At 38.7% G+C, this 15635-nt stretch overlaps 1 protein-coding gene across 1 annotated transcript in view; it reads left to right on the top strand.

Moving 5' to 3' along the window:
* Nemf (nuclear export mediator factor) overlaps positions 1 to 15404 on the top strand; it is a 44299-nt gene extending 28895 nt beyond the window's left edge. The window contains exons 20-33 of the mRNA XM_029540540.1: positions 2281 to 2338; positions 2768 to 2826; positions 2903 to 3023; positions 5232 to 5478; positions 6770 to 6812; positions 6925 to 6974; positions 9040 to 9193; positions 10405 to 10482; positions 10798 to 10992; positions 12589 to 12621; positions 14253 to 14353; positions 14447 to 14490; positions 14581 to 14660; positions 14862 to 15404. Coding sequence (XP_029396400.1) covers positions 2281 to 2338; positions 2768 to 2826; positions 2903 to 3023; positions 5232 to 5478; positions 6770 to 6812; positions 6925 to 6974; positions 9040 to 9193; positions 10405 to 10482; positions 10798 to 10992; positions 12589 to 12621; positions 14253 to 14353; positions 14447 to 14490; positions 14581 to 14660; positions 14862 to 14939 — 1341 coding nt within the window. The 3' untranslated portion in view covers positions 14940 to 15404. The remainder of the gene's footprint in view (positions 1 to 2280; positions 2339 to 2767; positions 2827 to 2902; positions 3024 to 5231; positions 5479 to 6769; positions 6813 to 6924; positions 6975 to 9039; positions 9194 to 10404; positions 10483 to 10797; positions 10993 to 12588; positions 12622 to 14252; positions 14354 to 14446; positions 14491 to 14580; positions 14661 to 14861) is intronic.
* The last annotated feature ends 231 nt before the right edge of the window (positions 15405 to 15635 follow it).

Here is a 15635-nt window from a genome sequence, read left to right as displayed (position 1 = left end):
ATCAAAGGCGTGCGCCACCACGCCCGGTGAGATCTCCCTGTCTTAATCTTCTGGATTCAATCACCACTGTGTCTCAAGATTTCCATACCAAGATCCAGATCAGAAACTTCTATCTCCCAGCCTCCAGATTAGGTTCACTGGTGAGCCTTCCAATTCTGAATTGTAGTTCATTTCAAATATAGTCAAGTTGACAACTAGAAATAGTCACTACAGTGACCTATGGAATTCTGCTGGGTAGAGAATGATCTACTAGTGACTGAAATGTTGAAATAAAAAAAAAAAAATCTTTTTCCTATTCATCTTGGTTAGAAGTTTCTGAATTCTCTTTTGCATCTCCAGAAAACAAGTGTAACTTGTGTGTTATGTGTTCACTTGGTTTTAGTCATTGTTTAATGCTGCTTTGTTTTGTATTGGAGATTGCACTTAGAGACCTGCATTCTGAGCAAGTACCGTTGGCCCACTGTTGTGAGATCTAAGTTTTTCTAGCTAGTATTGAACTCTCTTTCTATTCCACACAGGACTTGAATTCTCAGTTCTGTTACCTTAGTCATCCAGGTCCCTGGACTACAGGCCTGTGCCACCAAGTCCAGCTGTTAGTGCTCTTTGATATTAATCCATTTTGTATTTGATTTCCCACTGAAAGGAGATCCACATTTTCAAGAACTATAGCTGATAATGATGCATTAATTCTACAAGAAAAAATCAATTTCATTATCACACTTGAGATTTGTTTCATTTTATGTTATTTATATTATTTGCTGTTCTGTGATGTGGTTTTAGGAAATTAATAATATTTGAGAAATAATACTTTATAACTCTACTATTAATTAAAATGATTTTCTGTTTAGAACTAAAAAGATATTCTCAAATTTAGAGTAATCATAAATGTATAAAATCTTTGAAATAAGCTCTTTTACTTTGTTTTATCGAGTATATTTTTTAAAGTTCTGTTATCCTTATTTCCTAGGAAAGGGTGTTTTAGCAGCTAGGAGGTGGCTCATAAGAGCCTTTGTCATCAAGCCTAATGACCTGAATTCAGTCCCTGGGATCCAGATAGTGGGAGAGGAACCAACTCTTTGCGAGCTATCCTCTGATCTCCACAGCATATATAGGAGTACACACACACACACACATACACACACACACACACACACACATTAAATTATTAAGATTTGGGGGCTGGAGAGATGGCTCAGTGTGTACTGCTTTTTTAGAGAACCCAAGTTTTATTCCTAGCACCTTGATTACAACTACCTGTAACTCCAGCTCCAGGGGGTCCAACACCCTCTTCTACACTCAGCAGGCACCTAACACTCACATGCACAAATCACACCCAGCCACACAGAACCTTTTGTCCCTGTACTTGGGAGGCAGAGGCAGACTGATCTCTAAATTGAAGGTCAGCTAGAGAAACCTATCTTGGAAGAGAAAAAATCTTTCAAAATATTTTTAAGGAACAGAAAAGCTGTTTTACTATGAAAAAAAAAAACCCAGAAAAGGATTTTAATAACTGTAATTTTATCTTGCAGCAAGGTTTTGTAGTAAGCTTATTAAACTCATTTTATAAAAAAATATTAGTATGCAAAAAGCTAGTTCAAATGTAGCCTGTGGCATTTTATTGGAGTAGTAGATCTTTTATTATTCATTTATTGTTGTCAAGTATATCTGTCATTCGACGTATGTATCTGTGTCTTCAGCATTGAGAATTTTTACTAAAAAGTTTTCAGGGCTTAGTTGTTTGTTTGAATGTTATTATTTCTTTCTCTTAGGTAGAAGTGTCTTAAGAGACTGAAGCTGTAGCTCATTTGGATAGAGTACATTCCTGACATGCATGATAGGGCACTGTTATAATCCTGGTACTCAAGAGATGGTCTAAATAAATAAATAGCTGGCACTATTATAATCCTGGTACTCAAGGAGATGGTCAGAATAAACAAATAGATAGATAGATAGATAGCCAGGCATGGTGGCACACACCTTTAATCCCAGCACTTGGGAGGCAGAGGCAGGCGGCTATCTGAGTTCGAGGCCAGCCTGGTCTACAAAGTGAGTTCCAGGACAGCCAGGGCTACACAGAGAAACCCTGTCTCAACAAAACAAAACAAAACAAAACAAAACCAACAACAACAATAACAAAAAACAAAAAAAGAGATGGTCAGATTAGAAGTTCAAGGTCATCCTCAGTTATATAGCAAGTTCAAGGCCAACCTGTAATACCTGGGAGCCTGTCTTAGTTTTATTTCTTTAGATAAGAATGTAATGCATTATTGTGTTCCTCAGGTGTCTAAAACTGCACCAACAGGAGAATATTTAACCACAGGAAGCTTCATGATAAGAGGTAACAACTTACCATGATCAATACCCCTGAGCTGGGCTATGGAGGCAAGAGCCATTTTAAAGATATTCATAAAGTAGAAGTGGTTTGTTGTAATTGCACATATAAATTTTGTTATGAAATAAATTTGCCATGGCAAATTCAGCATTTATTAATGAGAATGTATTTCATATAATTTAGTTGTAATAATAAGAATTATAGCCTGACCTTTTAAAATAAAAAATAGATTATTATGGTTCTGACAAACCCAAAGATGGTAGCAAATAGTCACACTTTTTCTTAATAATTATTCCTATATATAATATTAAATTGTGTAAGTGTTCATGTTATAGTATAAGTTAAAATGTATATAATTATAGATATAGCATATTTTCAAACCAGAAACTGGAGAAAACAGATTTTTATAACCATTAATGTGTATTATCTTTTTAGGAAAAAAGAATTTCCTTCCTCCTTCATACCTAATGATGGGGTTTAGCTTCCTCTTTAAGGTACTCTTTACTTTCTCTAGGCTTACTTTTATACTCTTCCTAAAGTCTCCACAGTGAGGAAGGACTTTCTCTCTAGGTAGATGAGTCTTGTGTCTGGAGACATCGAGGTGAACGAAAAGTCAGAGTACAGGATGAAGACATGGAAACACTGACAAGCTGCACAAGTGAACTCATGGCAGAAGAAATGGAACAATTAGGTAGTTTTGTGCGTGTGTGTGTGTGTGTGTGTGTGTGTGTGTGTGTGTGTATGTGTTTTCATGTGCTCTTGTGTATGGAAGCCAGAGGATGATAACAGGTGTTTCTCGGGCACTGTCTGCTTCTCTCTGGAGACTGGGTTTCATATTCCTGATCTGGAATTTGCTGATTAGGCCAGGCTGAGTGGGCACAGGAGCCTGTCTCCTACCCATCTGTATTAGGATTACAGGCACACACACTGCCACCCCTGGTGTGGGGTTGACATCTGGCCACAGGCTTTTTGTGGATTCAGCTCACATCCTGTGCCTGAAAGGCAAGCACTTGACCAATTAAATTTTTATCTTCTCAGCCAGGCTTGAGACTTTGTTTTTCTCTTGAGGCAAGCACGATACCACTATATAACTCTGGTCTGCCTGGGACTTGTCATATGGATCAGGCTGCCATTGAACTTGCATCAGTTCTTCTGTGTTTGTCTCCCAAGGGCTAGGCAGTATCATAGAAATTCACCATCATATCTAGCCATGGCTTGTGATTTTTGGTTTTTCGAGGCAGGGTTTCTCTGTGTAGCTCTGGCTGTCCTGGAACTCACTCTGTAGACCAGTCTGGCCTCAAACTCAGAAATCCGTCTGCCTCTGCCTCCCAAGTGCTGGGATTAAAGGTGTGCACCACCACGCCTGGCTTTGTGAATTTTTTTTTAAGTTTATTTATTTTATATATGTGAGTAACTGACGAGGTCACCGGATCCCATTACAGATGGTTATGAGCCAACATGTGGGTACTAGGAATTGAACTCCGGAGCACTGGGAGAGCAGTCGGTGCTCTTAACCACTGAGCCATCATCTCTTCAGCCCATGGCTCATGATTTTTACTCTCTAGTTTCATTTCTAAATCTTAAGTCTCTTCTGTGATATTCAGAATTTTAGAAATAGCCCAAAGTACTACCAATTTCTGGATAGACGAAATATGCTCTTTTTTTTATACTAAGGATTGAAAACACATTTTTTAAAAAGATTTATTTATTTTATGTATGTGAGTACACTATAGCTGTACAGAGCCTTCATGTGGTTGTTGGAAATTGAATTTTAGGACCTCTGCTTGCTCCACGGTCCAGCTTGCTCTGGTCAACTCTGCTCACTCAGTTCCTACTTGCTCCGGCCCAAAGATTTATTTATAAATATACATAGGTACACTATAGCTGACTTCAGAAGCACCAGAAGAGGGCGTAAGATCTCATTACAGGTGGTTGTGAGCCACCATGTGGTTGGTGGGAATTGAACTCAGGACCTTCAGAAGAGCAGTCAGTGCTCTTTACCTGCTGAGCTATCTCATTAGCCCTGAAAAAAAAAATTAATGAATTAAAAATAGTTAAGTTTATAATCAAAGTATTTTTGGTAAAATTTGAGCATTTAATGGATAGCTTATAAATATATGTAACAAGTAAATTTGGGTACAAATGGGTACATTTCCATTTGGATTTAGGAGTTAGCAATGATAGGAAGATGATTTTTTATAAAGTATAATTTCTCATATGAGAATTTTGGTTCAGGCCTGGCTTTTGATTCATTCTTAGTTTTCAAATACTGATAATACAAGTATAAGCCAATGTGCCCAGTTTTGGTTGATTTTTATAATATATTTAAGTACAGAGATACTATTATTGCCAAAATAAATTTGCCTACCTAAGGAATCTAAAGAAGGGTACAATTTCTGTAGCCTTTTGTAGTTATGTTGTGTTGTGTAGTTTAAAACTGCTGTTAGATTCTATTGATTGATGCATGCCATGTCCCTGTCATAAAATTATATATATTACTTTATTTCATGACAGTTCTTGAAAGTGGCAATTGGACCTAGTTATTAATGTTAGTATTCCTTTTGCCTAAGTGTAAAGCTACTTGTATAATGTATATTGGTTTACTTTTACAAATTAATAAAGTTGCAGAGCTTATACAACTACTTTTATTATCTTGCATTTTGGAAGTAGCAGTGGCAGACAGCTTAGGTTTGTTACAGAAATAGTAGCCATGTCCAAAAATTTTGTGGTAAAATGATCTTGGAGGTCATGTAAGGGCTAGCCTTTTTCAGAATAGATTCAGTGCATTGTGGAGATGCTCAGAGATCTTTTGATGCCCCTTTGGGATACCTGGGAATGACTGGAATCACGCAGCCCCATTGGGAGTGGCACATTGACTTTCCTTATGGGAATTCTACAGAAGGGGGTGACAGCAGTGAAGAAGAGAATGAGGAACTACATGGAACGCCTGGAGACGTAGAACTCATGACTCAGGTTGATCAAGAGGACATTGCTGTGCACAGTGGGAGAGAAGAACTAAGCTCTGAAGATGGAGAAGCCATAGCAGTTACAGATCAGGAACCCATCCGTGAAATGAAGGAAGAGGTGGAAGATGCCTTTGAATACCCTGATACTACCATTGACTTGTCCCATCTTCAGTCCCAACGGTAAACTTAAGAAGTTTTAGTTTTACTTACAACAGCAGGTTCTGGGGACCTGGCTCAGTGGTAGAGAGTTTGCATGCTTAAAAGCCATGTTTAGACCTTGCTTAAAAGCCGTGTTTAAACCTCAGCCTTGAAGAAACAAACTAATAAAGTTTTCAGGAAGATAAAAAATTAAGTAAAGTGATCCAAACTCAGAAAAACAAAAACTTAACCTCTAATGTGTATAGAAATGGGTGGGTAGCAAAAAGCCTAAAACTCTAGAAAGGTGACTCACCAAGAGAGGGTAAGATAGATGGTGCAGATGGACACACAGCATGGAAGGGGGACGGAGACTACAGTGAGGTTACCAGAGGAACTTAGGAGCTAATGGAAAAGAAGAACCCACTAAAATATACTTTATTTGAAAATACTGCAATGGGGCTAGGGAGAAGGCTCAAAAGAAAGCATATTGCTTTCATAGGGAGCCTGAGTTTGGTTCCCAGTACCCACATTGTGCCATGCAAAACTGCCTGTAGCTGCATCTCCAGGAAATCAGTGATGTCTTCTGGCCTACCTTCACTCAAGTGCACATACCTACATGACACATATATACATAAATACCAGTTTTAAAGCTGGATGTAGTGGCTCAAGCCTTTAATTCCAGTAGAGGAAGGGGGATCTCTGAGTTTGAGGCCAGGCTAGTCTGCAGAGTTCCAAGACAATCAAACAAGAGGAAAAAAACCAAAAAAACAAAAATCAGAATTCAACAAAAAGAAAAAAGAAAAAAGTTTTAACAGCAGTCTCATTTTAAACAACAAAAAAGTTGATGTTTTAGTCTTCATTGTCTTACCACCAAGTGAACAGAGCATTGTCCTTGTTTGGTTTTTGTTATTTGAGACAAGATTTCACTGGGTAGTTCTGGCTAGCCTAGAACTGGATACATAGAAAGTGTTAGGGTATCTCCTTAGCCAAGCTACTCTGTGTTTAAGCATTGATTTCTGTCTTAAAAAATGGATTTCCCTTCCCAGGAATTTGGTGAAGATATCAGTGCATAGCATCTAGCAGTAATGTGGCTCAGAGATTTCAGCTCAGCAAGTTTGTGTGGTGCTGATAGGAAGAGGTCGTCCCAGCTGGTCTCCAAGAGAAAGACTTAGCACCCATGTGAAAAGTGTGTGTGTACACAAGTGTGGGGAGATGCTTTGGTTGCATTTTGCCGAATTTGAAGATTTGTAGGATTATAAGTAAGACGGAGTATTATATTAAGACTTTGCAACTGAATGGCTTTAATAGGCTAGTAAATCTTTTGTTTTCATAGGCCTCTACAGAAACTGGCTCCAAGAGAAGAATCTTTGAATTCAGTAAGCTGTACTTGAAGTTAGGCTTTTATTTTTTTCTTTTAAATATTTTTCTGAATAGTTTTCTTTTAAAATGTAATAGTATTCTCATGGTTCCTTGCTTTTGTTTTAATAGAATGACAGCAAATCACAGGGGCGAAGACATTTGTCAGCCAAGGAGAGAAGGTAAAGGTGTTACTTAACCTAGTCATGGTTTAAAATCGACAGCTGGGTGATGGGATGACTCCTTGGTAGAAATGCTTGCTGTACCAGCCCGTAGCTCAAGTTCACTCCCAACTCCTATAGCATTAGAGAACAGACTCCTGAAGGTTGTCCTCTGACCTCCATGTGTGTGCCAAATATGATGTGTTCACACATCATAAACACAGAATAATAAATAATAAATGTAATGGGATCTGATGCTCTCTTCTGGTATGTTTGAAGACAGCTAAAGTATACTCATATACATGAAATAAGTTAATCTTATAAAAAAAATTAAATAATTTGTCTTATTTTTATTTATGCACGTATCTTGCCTGAATATCTATATATACCACATTTGTGTTTGATGCCCTCAGAGACCAGAAGAAGGCATTGCCTCTTGTGGAACTCGAGTTACAGGTGGTTCTGAGCCACTGTGGGGATGCCAGGAATTGAACGTGGGTTTTCTGGAAGAGCAGCCAGTGCTCTTTACCTCCGAGCTATCACTCTAACCCTAGCACATGATTATTAAAGGATCAGTAATAACACTGATTTTGTAAAAAATTTGCAGTTATTCATTTATAGTGGTTGTAAAAATTAATGAATTTTATTTTATGTACATTAGTGTTTCACCTGCACATTTGTCTGTGTAAGGGTGTCCCATACCCTGGGTTGGAGTTACATACAGTTGGGAAACATCATATGGGTGCTGGGAATTGAACCTGGGTCGTCTGGAAGCCATCTCTCCAGCCTCCTTGATCTTATTTCCCTTTTCCCTTCTACATGCTCTTGCCCTTTTCTTTTCTCCCCCTTTAATTGTAAGGGTGGTTAGCTGAATAAGAATAAATGAATTGAAATTAATTAGCAATTAATTTTTGTATAAAACAAAAGCCTACGGACAATGGCTCAGGTGAGTAAAGTATTTGTTGTATAAGCATGGGACCCTGAGTTCAGAGTCCCGGTACCCACACAGAAAGCTGAGCAGCAATGAGCATAGCTGTTGTCTTAACATTGGGAGGAAAAAACAGGATTCTTGGTTTTTGCTGTCCAGCCAGCCCAGTCAGAGACCAAAAAGACTTGGCAAACTTTGTTCAGTGGGTGATCCTGTCTCAAGAGGATAAGAGTTTAATAGAACAAAACACACAACATCTTCTTCTGGGCTCTGCATGTACACACATAAGAAATATACCTTAGATATTTTAGCAGTTAAGTACATGAGGGTAAAAGAGAGACTCCAAGGAGAATTAGCATTACAACGAGGACAAAAAAAGTTTGGATGTAAAAAGAATGCTTTGGAGAAATAATAGACTTTGATATGAAAGAAAAAGAAAGTTTATGTATATGTTATAAAAATCATAGATGTTTAGGTTAGAAGGAAATTAAAATAAGAGAACCTGGAATGACTGAGTGTTGGAGAACCTTGCAATTTAGGTCATAGTCCTCCATGACAGGATGGCTGTCTGAGCTCTGCACAAAATGAGGGGCTTTCTGTCTCTGCCTCTTTGTCTAGAGACTGTCTCTAAACAGAGGTCGGTGGCCTTGTCTCAAAGTGACCTTGTACAGAACTGTCTGCAAGGCTGCATAACTCAACCTAGATAAGGTTAAGAGAAATCTGGGAAGGGAAGGTTATGGGATACAGAGGAAATCTGATAGGCAGTGAGGACCTGGACTGAGACAGTGGCACTGAGATAGATGCCAGAGCAGCAGGATATACCCTTCTTCTGGAATAGCTTTGTATTTGGAAACACTTATTTGTTCCATTAACCAGTGTCTAAGATGTGGCAGAGCCTTGCTGATAGAATACGGCAAATCCCAGTGTCTGCACATCAGGGTGGTTAGCTGAATAAATGAATGTGGGGTTGAGGAAGGATAAGCCAATAATATTTTTGAGTCAGAGGTTATTTAAGCCTCTTTATATATAGTGCTTTGGTGTGATTATCAAGCTAAGGAGAGGCTACCACACACTATACATCTTCCCTTTTCCTTTTACAGTTTTTAGGACACATTTGACATTCTTAAAATTTGATATTTCTGCTTGATTTGTATGTAGAGAAATGAAAAAGAAAAAGCTCCCATGTGATTCAGGGGATTTAGCAGTGATAGAAGAGAAGGACAAAGAAAGAGAAAGTGCTGTGCACACTGAAGCTTACCAGAATACAAGTAAAAATGTGGCAGCTGGACAGCCAATGAAAAGAGGACAGAAGGTAAGAAATCGACTTCTAAATGATCTTTTAATTCAGTATGGCTCACAAGCAAAGCTGAGGGGCTTCTCTTGGTTTTGTAAAGTTTAAAAGTGAAATAGAAAGGACTGGCTGCTGCTCTTCCAGAGGACCCGACTTCAGTCCTAGCACTTACATCGCAGCTAACAACTCTTACCTTATAAGGTTCCAGGAAATCCAGCATGCTTTCTGGTCTCTGTGTGGCACCAGGCATGTAAGTGGTACATAGATATACATGCAGACAAAACACCCATAGACATAAAATAATGTTTAAGTAAAATAGATTAAGTACAAGGATTTTTTTTTTTTCTTCTAATTCTGTGACTGAAAATAAGCTGGAAAAGTAAAGAGTGTTCAGATGAAGGTGTTCATCTGGAAAGGGCTTCCACCTACACATACAGACTTCCTGATGCTAAACATAGCTGAGATCATAGGTACCAACTAGCAGTGAAATAGTAGAGAATGCCTCCTTCATTGTAGCTAGACTGGGATTTGAAGGTTAGACAAGGCAGTTGTTGTGAAGTAGATTTCATGTTCTCACTGTGCAGGACCGTTTGAGGGGCATTATTTGCTTCATGGTGGGAAGCAGGAAACAGGAGATCCATGTCCTGGCAGGAGGGTTGCCAGTGTGTGTCAACAACCTGGGTCATCAGTAAAGTCACCTAGACAAGCCTGTTGAGTCCCACTCAAGAATTTACTATACCTGTTACTATTCTTGCACAGGGGCCCAAGAAGGGAGGGCTCACAGACAGTGGGAGGGCAGTGAGCCAGACTTTTATTTAAAGACACTTAAAAAAAAACGTTGTGTTGATTTACCATTACTTGTATGTATGTCTTCTGTTCCATTGTGGCAAATTCCTTAAGGTTGAGGACTATGGCATACTCATCTTCCTATGTTCCATATTGTTCTTTATAATGCATGTCACCTTGTTCAGATCCATATTTGATAGAATGAAAGAGGCACTTTTTGGGGGGGGGAGGGTTTTGAGACAGGGTTTCTCTGTATAGCCCTGGCTGTCCTGGAACTCACTTTGTAGACCAGGCTGGCCTTGAACTCAGAAATCCGCCTGCCTCTGCCTCCTAAGTGCTGGGATTAAAGGCGTGTGCCACCACACCTGGCGAAAGAGGCATTTTAAAAATAGGCTTTACTGCTTTTTTTTTTTTTTTTTTTTTTTTTTCAAATCTTCTCATTTTAGAGTAAAATGAAAAAAATGAAGGAAAAATACAAAGACCAAGATGATGAAGATCGTGAACTTATTATGAAGTTGTTGGCAGTGAGTAACATCTAAAATCATTTCTCTGGCTTTTTAGTGGCTTCTAGGCTATGAGAAACATTCAAAACTTTAGCAGCGCTTGGACTAGTGAGATGCCTCTGTGGGTAAAGGCACTTTCACCAAGCCTGAATTCAGTTCCTAAAACCCACATGTTCATCTCAACTCCACATGTATGCTATGGCATGTGGACCCCTACACTCAGAAACATACACCCAAATGTAAGGAAAATAAAAGCTTAGATCCACAACATAAAGGTAAATTATTAGTAGCACTAATAATAATTACATTGACTCCCCCCCCCCCATGAATTGTAAGTCTGCAGGTTCGAACAAAGAAGAAAAGGGGAAGAAAGGAAAGAAAGGAAAAACAAAAGATGAGCCTGTGAAAAAACCCCCACAGAAACCAAGAGGTGGACAGCGGGCTTTAGATGTTGTTAAAGAAACTCCACCCCTTCAGGCTTTAGCTCATGACTTGCAAGACTTAGCTGTCGATGATCCTCACGATGACAAGGTAAGTGTCCTCAGCTGGGGTGACCAGGGCCTGGAACTGACAAGGCTATCCCACAACATGCCACTGTCCTTACCGTAGAAACAGTCTCAAAGACTATAATCCATTTCATAAAAATGGGGAGTGAGAAGCTTATAAAGAGATGGCTTTCTATAAAGTGCTCCAGAGAGCCTGAGTCCTCGCCCAAGAACTGGTGTAATTTATGTGCTTATGATCCCAGCACTTGGGGAGCAGGTGGAACAGACCCCACCCAGCAAGCTCCAGGCCAATAAAAGATGTTATCTTAAAGTGGACAGTGTTCCTGAAGATGACATCCACAGTTGCCTCTGACTCCATAGGCACACAGACAGGAGTCCATGTACACATAGCACCCACAAAATAAAAGTTTTATGGAAGAGATTTTACATTATTCCTGTGGAATGATGTAATGATGGAATGAGGCTGACAGGTGTGGTAATTCCTGGAATCCCAGCACAATCAGCTATGTTACTTTGCTTTTAGTTGAATTATAAGTTCAGTTTAGTGAGATGTTTACAGGGATTTCTTGTCACTATTTCCCCCTCTACTGAACAGTGTTGTTAATGGGTTCTAAATTTCATTTTTGTTCTCAAGTTTTTATATATACTATTGCCATATCTGTAGTTTTATCTATAAACTTTAGGCTTAAAAATATCCATACCAGATATGGTGGTATATAGCCAGAATTCCAGCACTTGGAAGGCCAAAGTAGGAGGAGCAGAAGGAAAGATTCCTAAGAGGAATTATTCATCTTTTGTGGGTATGGATTATGGTCTAGCCCAGTGTGATAATATTAAGAACTGCAGCTTTCAGGAAGGGAATTAATGCTCTTATAAGAGATTAAAGGAGTCTCAGATGAAGACCTGGCATCAAATGCTAGTTTTTACTATTATAGTTTTAGCTTTTTTTTTTTTTTTTTCTTTAAGTTTCGTGTAGCACAGACTTGAATTCCAACTTGCTTTTGCAGAGTAAGGTCCTCCTGCCTCCCCCTCTCAGGATTACAGTGACTGCCACATTCTACTATGATACCATTTGGAGGCACATCTTCACAGAACCCACTGCTGTCCTGATCTTGGACTTTTTATCCTGCAGAACTATTAGATATCAGTTTATTATTTTAAAAAAATGGTGCACTCTAAAGTCCTAAACAGCCTAAAGACTAAACTGACTGAGACTAGTTTGTCTCCAAATAGGTATTGTGCATAATAACAAATCCATAGAATTAAGTCTATCTCAGTATTTGAAGATTATCTTAAAGATGTTGACCAAACTCTTTTTGAAGCCCTTTTTGTAAGAATTACTTTTTCCTTTGCAAACATTTAGCTTAGCTGTCATTTCAAGTTGTCTCTACAACTTACACTCTTTCAGCATATACCCTAAGTAAAAGGTTTTGGTTAAAAACACTGTATGCTTTTAAAATATTAAATGTGTATATACTAATTGACTTTCAAGTCTTAGGGGACCTAAGTTGTAGTCTTCAATTTTTATGTTATATAACAGCCTTATCATATATTTTTTCCTGCTTGTGGCTTATTGGTACAGAATTTTATAGCTGACTTTAATTTTTGTGTTTGAAACTAGGAAGAACACGATCTGGATCAGCAGGGAAATGAGGTAGGATTTGAGTAAGGTTTCTATTATATTTTTTTGCAATCTTTGCCCAGAATATCTAATACTACTCAAAACTGAAAAGACAACTGCAGGCTCTGCATCCACTGTCTGGGTTGAGTATCATCTGTGCTAGATGTAACTGCAAGTCTCAAACTATTCTTGTGGTTTTGTTGCTTTGGTTGATAGGGTCTCAGTATGCTGTAGCCTTGGCCAGCCTAGAACTTGCCTCCGTTTGTCTCCTGAGAGACAACCATACCATATGTGCCCACCATACCTTGCCTGAAAATAACTCTCTATTCCTGCCCTCCCTTTGTGCTTCAATATTCTTCTTCTTATGGGGATAATTTACTTGAAAGCTCAACATTAAAGCATTTTGCCCCTGTAGATAGCTTACAATTGAGAACTAGTCTAAGGAGTTCTGAAATTTTTCTCTAAGAACAGAGCACCTCCTGCCCTCTGTCAGGCCACTCAAAACAAGTAGTAGCTGTAGATTTAGACTTGATATCTTCTTCTGGTATGCATGTGCTTGTGTACACACAACACCCCCCACAAGTAAAAGTAGACTTTCTCAACTTTGGCCCTGTTAACATTTTGGAAAGTATGATCTTTTGTTGCAAGGCCTGTCTTAACATATTATGAACTGACTAATAATACTTGTTGCCTAACCCACTAGATGTCACTCCTTTCTTTCTGAAAGCCAAAGCTTTATTTTATTTCTTTATACACACACACACACACACACACACACACACACACACACACACACACACACCAGACTCATGTAAGGGGATGCAAAAAAAATCCCTGGTCTAGCCAAAAGTTTGGTAGCACACGCCTTTAACTGCCACACATGTGAGGCAGAGGCAGATGAATCTCTGTGAGTTAATGCCAGCCTGGTATACAAAGTTCACTCCAGGACATGAAGGGCTACACAGTGAGATTCTGTTTTGTCTTACTCCATAGCTCAGTCTATAAAGTGCTTTCCATGGACACATAAGGACCTGAACGCAATCCCTGGCACCCACATGAAAAACCAAGGCAGGCAGCATGTACCTGGAGTCCTGGGCAGGAAGGAAGTGGGAGAAAGGCGCTCTGGAGCTCTAGGCTCAGTGAAAGACTGTTAGATAGAGGTTAGTAGGGGCTTCCACACACCCAAGAAGAAAACTCACTGGTCTGTCCAAGTGTAAGTTGTTTCCTTACAACAGGCTTAAACTCCTCATAGTTATTAGTACTGTGCATCATTTTAATCCACAGTAGCTCTCCTGTGCAGCTCAGCTGCAAGTCCAGCTTGTCTTCCTCCTGCTCTAAAACACATGAAATGGTATGTTGAAAACTATTCCCATTGTTATACATTGTGAAGAATATATATTGAAACATTACTCTTTAGTTCTCTGGAACTATAAGCAGAAGTTGGGTACTGCTGTCAGATTGTATGTTAGAAAAGGCTAAATAAGTATTCAGATACTAATTTGTTGTTTTAGATCTTGGCTTTATGATGGTGTGATCTGAACAGAATTTACATGTTAGGCAAGGGCTCTACTACTACTACTCAACAACACCCCTCCCCAGCATCTACTGTTCTTTTTAAGTTTGGCATAAATTCCTGTTATAATTTTGTTATTTTTCTCCTTTAGGAAAATCTATTTGACTCTTTGACAGGACAGCCACATCCTGAAGATGTACTAATGTTTGCTATTCCAATATGTGCCCCTTACACCATCATGACAAACTATAAGTAAGTCACTGTTGTCTCACTCATACTCATTGCCAAGTGGTTTTAGGAATCTTTGATCTTCGTGTAGTAACTGGTACAATCTTTTTTTTAAAGATACAAAGTGAAACTTACGCCTGGAGTTCAGAAAAAGGGAAAAGGTAATTTAGTTTTTTTTTTTTTTTTAACTGTGATTTTTAAATAGTTTAGTGACTAAACCAGAAGTACATTCTTGTGTGCTCTACTTACAGCTGCAAAGACAGCCTTGAACAGTTTCATGCACTCCAAAGAAGCAACAGCAAGAGAAAAAGACTTATTCCGAAGTGTGAAGGTAAAGTTTCCCTTCAGCTCTGTGACTGGTGAGAGAATCAAGCTCTTTTCTATTGTCTTGATACAGTGCTGACTTACCAGGAACCCTAAGTAGGTATACTTGGCAAAGCTGTAAGTGCCTTTCTTCTGACAATAGAGTACACGTAATTACCCTAAATAGGATATGACAATATTAAGTACTTTGTTTGTTTGTTTGTTTTAGGACACAGATTTATCAAGAAACATTCCTGGAAAAGTAAAAGTGTCTGCACCTAATCTTCTGCACGTAAAAAGAAAATAGCTGGAATGAAATCTTCAACACTGAACAGCCAGTTTTGTAGCCTTTGGAAGTTCACAGATACAGACATGTTAACAGGACTTCCACTTTACAAATGAACATACTGCCTTGCTATATCACCAAAAGGACTTAAGATTTTTTTCCCCAAGTTTTATATATATATCTATATAAGCTATGATAGTATTTCCTAAAATATTTGTGAAAACTTAATGATACACATCTGTAATTGTATTATTCTACATTTTATTGAACTTCTTGAGGTTTCATTTCATGATGTAAAGACCCTGAAATAGCTCAAGTGCATAAACTACTGACGTAGTGGTCTACTGTATATAACATCTAATACATAGTACAGCCAGTCACAAGAGGTTTGGTTTGGTTAATGGAACAATTAAACATTTAAGGTTTGTGTCTTGAACACTTTGCCAAATTTTACATCAAATGCAAAAAAATAACACAAGAAAATGACAGTTGTTTCTGTGCATTCATATCTATCACTTTCCTCACTCACTCCTTCCTTGTAATGTCTCTCAGTTGTTTGCCATTTTCTCCCCCAAACCCTTCCCCCAGCAGCTGTCAAATAGTTAAACTGTCTTACAGTGATTTTGGTCTTTCCAAGTCAGGGTTTCTCTGTAGACCAGACTGGTCTTGAACTCAAGAGATCCGCCTGCCTCTGCCTCCCAAGTTCTGAAATTAAAG

This window comes from Mus pahari, chromosome 7 (assembly GCF_900095145.1).
Source record: "Mus pahari chromosome 7, PAHARI_EIJ_v1.1, whole genome shotgun sequence".
Classification (NCBI taxonomy): domain Eukaryota; kingdom Metazoa; phylum Chordata; class Mammalia; order Rodentia; family Muridae; genus Mus; species Mus pahari.
This window is presented reverse-complemented; position numbering and strand designations above follow the sequence as displayed.